General features: G+C 39.2%; 1 protein-coding gene across 1 annotated transcript; it reads left to right on the top strand.

The window, feature by feature from the left end:
• Positions 1-4269: 4269 nt before the first annotated feature.
• Positions 4270-5609, top strand: LOC149109612 (uncharacterized). Its single transcript, XM_089294145.1, has one exon. The coding sequence runs from the start codon at positions 4346-4348 to the stop codon at positions 5288-5290; it is 945 nt and encodes a 314-aa protein (XP_089150271.1). The 5' UTR covers positions 4270-4345; the 3' UTR covers positions 5291-5609.
• Positions 5610-9522: the final 3913 nt, after the last annotated feature.

The raw sequence follows: 9522 nt of genomic DNA, 5'->3' as shown, positions 1-9522 counted from the left end.
TGCATTCCGGTTATGTTCCGGTTGCATTCTGGTTGTGTTCTTGGATTAAAACGATATCATTGGACCTAAGTTCTGAGTACTGTTGACGTCTCTCAAGGTAATTCCCTGTAACAGATCCGGTACTGATCCCCGCAGCAAGAGAGTTTCCCAGGTTTTTACAGAAGTGCTTTCCCAGGCCAAAAACCTATTATCACATAATCACAAAGCAACATGCGCTTTGTCAAAAGCGTATCGCACGTGCAAAATTAGACATGCGTGATTGAGACATGTGTCTCCATAAGCGACATTGGCATGTCGATTCATCGATCAACTCATTGATTTTGATTAAAAATTCACTTTGACCTTCTTTAAGGAAGCCGACTACTAAACATTGTATTTGTAAGGACAGTTTTCACTGTCAAATCGAAACCACTGAATAAAAGAAGTCAGGAACTGTTTGAAATATTATAGATGATTAAAAGTTGATCTCCTAGGTTTAGTTCCAGGTCTGTGCGATATTCGGTATTCAAGTTATCCAAGCAAATTCATAGAGGTCCGTATGGAAACGCCATCTTTGTGTCCTGCGGAAGGACGCTAATGTTCGGACCGAAAATCAACGACAACAACTGCTATGAACTCTCGTTCTAGTTATAAGAAGTTAACTGCACGGCCGTCTTTTATTAGTACTAGTAAAAGTTGCTGGGAAATTAACTTTTCTAACATGCGTGGCACCCGTCTTGCAACTATTGTGATGGCGTCAGTAGTGCCAGAACTCCATTAATAAAAAAGAAAAAAAAAAAGAAAAAAAAAAAGAAGAAAAATCAGACATGTGTCTCAACAAGCGACACTTCAGATAGATTGGCTTGTCGATTCAACTCATTAAAAACCATGATTTTGATTAAAAATTCGCTTTCACCTTCTCTAATGTAGTCGACAACTAATTAAATAGTGTATTTGTAAAGCTCAACTAACGGTTTTCACAACTGTAAAATCCAAGCCACTGAATAAAAAAAGTCAGGAATTTGAAATGCCATAGATGATTAAAAGTTGATCTTACAGGTTGAGTTCCAGGTCTGTGTGATATTCCGTATTCAAGTTATCCAAGCAAATTCATAGAGGTCAGTATGGAAAGTCTATCTTTTTGTCCTGCGGAAGGACGCTAATGTTCGGGCCGAAAATCAACGACAACTACTGCTATGAACTCTTGTTCTAATTATAACAAGTTTAGTGTTCTGACTAGTAAAAGTTGCTGGAAAATTAGTTTTTTTTAACATACATGGCACCCTTCCTGCAACTATTATCTCTCTCACGCCTGTTGTACACGCACTATTTCACACTTTGAGAATTACAATCTACCGTAACCAAACGCTATTATCTTTGTGAGTCTCACGTATCACATGATATTATTTTTTTCTCAGTTCTGCTGGTTTTTTGTTCTGCCAATAATTTTCCATTTTCAAAGTTTTTGGGTGGAGAAAGAAGTTGTGATCTCTTAGGAACACAACAGGGAAGCGCTTGTTACAGCTCTTCGATATGGACTTCTCAATCCAGGAAGCTATGAAGTTCTACGCAGTGACCATATGCCCTTATCCTATTCTATGTTTGTTCAGAAACGTCTGACCATAAAGCGTCGAAAACATGCAATTTATGGCATGCTAAAAGAAAATTCTTAAACTGGAAAACCAAAAGAGTTCTTTGAATCGTTGGGAATTTCTTACAGAACCTTTCAGGGGTTTTAGGAATTTGTTCTTGATAAACATAGAGTACTCTCAGGGCGTTTGAATGCGTCTTTGTCTTCAAATTGTCATAGTATCTATCAGAGAGTTCAGCTATAAATTTCTTTAGTGTGGAGAACATGCTGATTTATAGTAGACCGAAATGATTTGTGGAATTGCTTAGCATTTCGAAGCAAACATAGAACACTCTCAGTAGGTTTGAATTGGAATTTCTATCGATAATCTGGGAAAATTTCAGACTTCAGGGCACTTAGTCAAGGTCGTATTATAAAAATTAATTGTAGTCAGAGAAAAGAAATCAACAGTATCAGGCTCCAATTATGGCAAAATGAAGAAAATACATGTTGATAACAATTTCAAATGTCAAGAGCAAGTTATTCAGCTTCACTTGGCGTACAAACTGTTCTTTGTTCCTCAACGCCAATTAAGGCAACTCTGTATCAGTTGTAGCTCGTTGTAAAGAACTTGAAAATCAACTGAGCCACTTATCGCAAAAATAGATGGCGTGAAATAGAACTTTGGTCGACATTAATTGGTATGGTAAGAGCGGCGATACGTTATATTGTGCTATTCGATCTGTCTGCTGTTGTTTCAAGTCGTCGCTCAGCCGTGTGGTATGTACTACAGTAGTTATTCTTTTCCAGGTCATTAGCTTATTAGCCTGAAGGACAATGCAGTTTCCGTTTTGTGTAACTGAACGATTAGAACTTATTCGACTTTGTTTGTCCATGATATAATTGTCCTAATTGTTGCGGCATTGTAGAGGTATTTTGTGGGGGAGAATATAGTAATCAACGAAGTTTGCGAACTCTTCCATGTCTTACATGTTACCCTGAAAACAGACGTCTGCCATGTTGAGATAACATCTTTTAAGGTCATACTGTTATTTTGTTTTATTAATGAGGGGTAGACCATGTGGTGTGTGAGAAAACAGCGTTCCTTTTATAGTTGTATCGTGTATACAGAAATAAATGTTTTCCCTTACCTTTGGCTACTGGGAGCATTATGATATCTGGACACTGCAAGTATTATTTCAAGTGTCATGGTCACTTATCACTTATAACGCTTTTGAGGGTCGTAATAATTCTCCTTGTCAGGTGTGTAGGTAATGAGAATAACGATACCGATCTGCTCACACCCAGCGCGAGTTCACGAGGATAGCCAAATGCTTCTTGAATTGAATGTTCTATGTTTTATCGGATTAATGTTGTGTGTTTCTTTGCTCAAAGATAAACAAAACAGTATACAGAACAGTATACAGATTTATTGAACACGTTTAACCTAACACAGCACGTGCAAAAGCCAACAAGAGTTACACCTCACAGTGAGACCTTGATTGATCACATAATCTCAAATGATCCTAAGCGTGTTACACATGTTGATGTTCTTCCATGCTCAAATGTGAGCGACCATGATGCACCTTACGCGTGCCTCAACATTCGTGCTGAGCGCTTTGTTCCAAGGTTTAAAATGATTCGAAAAGAGCGTGGGTTCAAGGAAGAAGAGTTCGTTCGCGACTTTACATCCCTTCCATTTAGTGTCATTCAGGCAACAGATGACCCTGAAGAAAAGCTAGAGGTGTTTACTACACTCATCTCTGACTGTATTGAGCGACACGCTCCACTGACACGCACAAAGGTCACACGGCCACCAGCTCCCTGGTTACATGATGAGGAAATTGTAGGTCTTCAAAATCAGAGAAATGTACTAAGACACAAGGCACACTCGTTACAAACACCCGATGCCTGGCAAGCTTTTCGTGACGTCCGTAATCGTCTGAAAACAACGATCAAAGAGGCGAAACGATCGTTCATCAATACGGCATAATCATCAACGAAACCGAAAGAGGTCTGGCGTATTATACACCGTATTTTGAACCCATGTCCACAGCCTTTACGTCTGGATGTCAATGAGCTTAACAAGCATTTTGCAGAAGTTGCCCAACGCACCACCGGAAATGCAGACGTTGACGCAAAAAAAGACCTACTGAACGTTGTTGATAGCTTGCAGCCATGCCCGGTGGGGGAAAGATCATTCACTTTGCGCCACGTTAAATATAAAGAGGTCCTCAAGGAAATCAAATCAATTCGTTCCGATACATCGACAGGACCTGACCAAATACCAGCTAAGCTCCTAAAGTCTGTAGCCGACCTGATTGCAGGACCTTTGACAAACGTGATAAATTCCTGTATTGTCACATCAACATTTCCCGACGCTTGGAAAGTTGCGAGGATAACCCCAATCCCTAAGACCAGTGGCCCTACCTTCATTGTATCAGACATGAGACCGATATCAATACTTCCGGTCCTTTCAAAAGTTTTTGAAAGACTCGTACATCACCAAGTCATCGATTACATTGATTCTCACTTCCTGTTAAAAGAGAATATCTCAGGCTTCAGGAAAGGACACTCAACGACTACTGTTCTATTAGGGATCAGAGATGACATTATTCGCGCCATGAAGCGAGGAGAAGCTACCCTCATGGTACTAGCCGATTTCTCTAAGGCGTTTGATACCACCAAGTACAAGACTGTTCTTGAAAAGCTTAGGAATATCTTAAATGGACGATCCAATATCTTACAGGAAGGAAACACTTTGTGCAAGTCGACGACAAAACGTCAGAGCTTTGTATGGTGAGTTTCAGCGTACCTCAAGGTTCTATCATGGGGCCACTCATTTTCAATCTCTACGTCGCTGACCTTCAGTCATATGTACGCGGAGTTAAATGTCATCAATATGCTGATGATACCAGATTGTACACACACTGCAAACCAGCAGATCTTCAATCAACTCTAACTGAACTTTCTGCAAGTATAGGCAAGTTGGAAGCGTGGTCACGTGAATCAAACTTAGTCATTAATTCTTCCAAGACTAAGCTGATGTTATTATCTACTCCGCAGTTATCAAAGGTCCATCATTTAAACACTGAAAAGTTCGACATCACAATTAACAGCATCCCCTTGGAACGAGTGACCACCACTAAATTATTGGGGTCTCACATTCATGAGCATCTGAACTGGGAAGGAAATGTCAGACAAGTAGCAGCGTCCTGCTATGCTACTCTAACAACCCTAAGGAAGTTAAACAACATCCTGCCTTTCCATATCAAAAAGAATTTGGCGCAGGCACTGGTTCTAAGCAAGCTATATTATAATGACATAGTATACTACTCACTCCCGGATTATTTAATGAAACGTCTCCAGAGAGTACAAAAGGCTACAGCTAGTTTTGTGCTTGGTAGATTTGTGTCATCCGAAGACATCCTTACGAAACTCAAATGGCTTCCCGTAAAGGAACAACGCGAATGGAACCTACTTAAGGCAACTCACAAAGCCCTTCACAACCCATATTGGCCAAGTTATCTGAAACTTAATGTATTTCAACACGAAAGACGCTTAAGATCTAGTAACAGCATTCAGTTAGAGAGATCTTTAATTAATAATACTCTACAGGACCAGACTGCAAGTTTATTTAACACGTTGCCCAGCAACGTGAGGTGCTGCCAAGACTATATTAAATTTTGTAAAGACACCAAAAACATTATTTTTAAGAGAGCTTTAGAACATCTGGCATAATTTTAATTCATTTATTTATTCATTTATTTATTTTAGCATATCTTACAACACAATTTTATCTCGTTTACATATAGATATAAATTTTTTAGATACCTTTTAACCTTTTTACAATTGTAAATTTAGTTAGCATCGGGCAGGCGAAGAGCCACCCTGTGGATATACTGCCCGAAATGCCATTATTATTATTATTATTATTATTATTATTAAACAGATGAGAGTTAAATACAACAATGAAGAACCTTTGCTGTCTTTTATTCCTGCCTGCGGTACATCTGAGTGAGATCAGCCCATTAAGATCGGCCAATTAAGCCATTTTGAACCCAGAAGGAAATGTAAAAACCAAAGCTATGCGCTGGAATGCTTGTAGCACAGGATCTTCATGTGAAGACGTCTAGTGATAGTATGTGAACTTTTGCTCTGCACGTACAAGTTTTGTTTAACAAATTGACGTTATTTTCTACGCGTCTATCCTGTTATTGAACATGAATTTCGTCATGATATTGTCAAAGTAGCTGTGGCCGCTACACGAGGCGATGGCCGTCTTATCCGTAGACTACTTTGACGATGTTGTGAAGAAGTTCATTGTTAATAACAGGACAGACGCATGAAAAACTGACGTCAATTTGTTTTGAGCACCTCAATTAATATTTATATAATATCTCAAATTATTCTCGCATTTTAATTGGTTCACGCCTATGATCTATTAGAGGACAGACGCATAGATGACGCCAATAAAACACTTTCAGATATTGTTTTAAACAACAAAACGTCTTTACCCTAAAATGGAAGGTGTCTTTAGAGTAAAACTGTACTGGTTACCATTGAATTCAACTTTGATAAGACTTTGCTTGAGTCTAGCACGAATTTAAAACTAATCTTCCTATGCCGTGATTGATCTTCCATGTCAGTTTGTTCGAATCATTCAAGCGAATTTGACATATTTGTCAATCACCTTTACCACGCCGCACGATTCAGGAGCGTCGTTCGTTAGGTCTCCTGGCAAACCCAAGACACTGTGACTGTTTATATCTGACCTTATTTGTCGCCTGATATATCGCCGGAAGAATTATATAGCTAAATGTAAGATTTTGAATGCACGCTAGCGATACATGCGCTCTATTTTCTTGCACAGGATCTTTTTTGCGTAGCCTATGAGGTAAGTGTTCCCGCACATAATACGAACTTTCTCTGTATCTAGGGGCTGGACGAGGTAACGTCGTCCCCTGTCTTGTTACAAAAAGGGACCAGACGCTATGTCAAAATCGTATTGCACGTGCAAAATAAGGCAGACATAGACATGGGTCTCCACAAGCGACGCTTTGTGTAGATTGGCTGTCAATTCAACTCATTGTTCTTTTCCTGATGTATCCTTGAGCAAGGATAGCTTACTTCATGTGCAAAATTAACGCGCACAAGCGATGCATGCACTATTTTCCCAAACACGTACTTGCTTCAAATGACTGTACAAGCTACCTGCTGGTTTTTTTTTACTGTGATTTCTCAGGAACATAACAGAGGAGCTCTTTCTAGCTCATAAATATGGACTGCTCGATAAGGGGGCTATGAAGTTCAAAGTAGTGACCATATGCCCGTCAAGTAGCTGGGAAGAATTTCTAACAGAACTTCTCAGGTGTTTGAGGAATTCATTCCGTGGCAATTATGCAACAACTTCTGACTACCGGGTGTATAGCACATTTGAACCTAGCCGAAATAGACTTGGCGAAATGATAGCATGCCCAGCTCAAAAGATTCGTCTATCATCGCTACATATTAAAGTAATTCTAGAAATGAACTGACGTTTCTTAATAAACGTAGAGTGCTCTCAGGACGTTTGAATGTGTCTTTTTCTCTAAATTGTCATAGTCTCTATCTGAGAGTCCAGCAACGAATTTCTTAAGTGTCGAGAACATGGTGATTTTATATTACACCGAATTGATTTGTGGAATTGCTTAGCATTTCCAAGCAAACAGAGAATAGTCTCCAAAAATTTGAATAACACTTTCTCTCGAAAATCTGTGAAAATTTCACACTTCAGGGCATTTATTCAAGAATGTTTTAACAACAACAATCAACTCTAGGTAGATAAGAAAATTAATAGCGTCAGGCACAAATTTTAAAAATAAATAGGAAACATGTTAACAACAATTTCAAAGTTACTCACCTTCACTTGTCGTGCAAAATGTTCTTTGTCCCTCAACGGCAAAGAAGGTAATTCAGTATCCGTTGTGAAGAGCTTGAAAACCACTTAAGACACTTATGGCTATCGATAAAGTTAAATTGAACTTTGATAAACATTAATTTGTATGGTAATAGCGGCCTTACGTAATATTGTGCTATTCTGTCAGCTGTTGTTTCTAGTCGCTCAGTCATGTTCTGTGCACTACAATAGACATTCTTTTCAGTCATTAGTTTAAGAGCCTGAAGGACAATGCGGTTTCCGTTTTGTGTAACTGAGCGATCACAAATTATACAGCTATTTTTTTTTGGCTTTGTTAGTCCATTTTATAATAGTTCTACATTGCAGTGGCACAAGAGGGGTTTTTCTGGGGCAGAAAACTAATAAACAAATTCGTCTTTCGTGCCGGTAGCTTGAAAACAGTAGTTTGCCATACTGACATAACGTCTCGCAAGGTTAGAGTCTTATTTGTTCTATTGAGAGCGGTAGATAATGTGGTGTGCGGGGAAAGTCATTATATGGCTATAATTGGGTTTTAGTTTTCAGCGTTGGCGGATATTTTTATAGTGGATGAATAAATGAACGTGTGTAGGTGCTGAGAATAACGATACAGATCTGCTCACACCCAGCGCGAGTTCATGAGGATAGCCAAATGCTTCTTGAATTGAATGTTCTTGTTTTATCGGCTCTCAGGACAATTAATAATAAAGTGTGCTTTTTGCTGAAAGATAAAAATAAAATGAGATCTAAATTAAAACATTGAAGAGCCTTTGCTGTCTTCTAGCCCCGTTCACGGTGCATCTGAGCGAGATCAGCAAGCTTAGCCTTTAGATACAACTTACAAAGCAATCTGTTTGTTCATGAACTGAATTCTCCCAAGTATTTTTAACTGAGTGCCCGAAGGTCCAGCAACATTCTACCAAATTGATCGTGCACACAGACCAGCTGCTTTGATCCAAGATCAACCTCGTGCTCTTTTCACTGACTTTTTAATCATTTTCAACAAAGATCACAGCCTGCCAGCGCAAAATAATAGTAATAATAATAATAATAATAATAATAATAATAATAATAATAATAAAAGGATAAGGGAATGGGAAGAAAACAAACAACTACCCCTCGACCTAGTTCTCCTCACCAGTTGTGCTCTTATCTAGGTGCGGTTCGTCTAACGTCAGTCCAAAACAGTAAAGGATGATTCTAAAGTCAGTACTAGTTTTAGCGAGTTACACCCCACAAACACAATGGGTATTGGAGATCACAAACGTCAAAATTCAAAATGATTTTTTAACGATTAATATACTCGGCGACATTTTGTCCAAGCAACATCAACTAATTGATGAACTGTTACGTTCCAAAATCTTTTTTTCACACCCTAAGGAAGACGACCAGCATCCTCGTTACTTCGGTCCGGGTGGCTCTGGGGACAAGAGGGAGTATTCTGGCGAGTCTCTCATGAAGCATGGAAACGTAACTAAACTGATATTCAGTGGTGTCGATCAGGCCCCTCCCACTTCCCGTCTGCACTACACCTGGTACTATAGCCCTTTTCGCGGTTACCTTTGCTCATTTGCATTACAATAAAATCTAGCATGTGTGTGAGGCAATTTCGGGCTATTTTGTAGTTTTAGGCCAAAATTGCTTCGCATCCACGTTGGATTACATTGTAATGCAAATGAGAAAAATTAACCGTGAAAAGGGCTATTAACGACCAAACAGGACGTGGTAAATGTCCAAGTGAAACTCGGAGGCCAATCAAGCCCTTTCAACCCAGAAGGAAACGTAAAACATAAACCATGGGCTCGAATGCTTGGAACACAGGTTCTTCGTGTGAAGACGTCTAGTGACTGAGTTATGGTATGTGAACTTTTACCCTGCAGATACAAGTTTTGCTTAACAAATTGACGTCAGTGTTTATCCGTCTGTCTTATTATTGATTATGAAGCTGGTTATAGCATTGTCAAAGTAGCTGTGGACCCACGGGGCGATAGCCATAAGCCGACGGTGAATCCGGAGACTACTTTAACAATGTTATGAAGAAATTCGTTGTCAATAA

The sequence above is a fragment of the Orbicella faveolata genome, unplaced genomic scaffold, assembly GCF_042242905.1.
Source record: "Orbicella faveolata isolate gen_17 unplaced genomic scaffold, um_ofav_v1 contig_25, whole genome shotgun sequence".
Lineage (NCBI taxonomy): Eukaryota > Metazoa > Cnidaria > Anthozoa > Scleractinia > Merulinidae > Orbicella > Orbicella faveolata.
The sequence above is the reverse complement of the archived record's forward strand: the minus strand, read 5'-3'. Positions and strand labels throughout refer to the sequence as shown.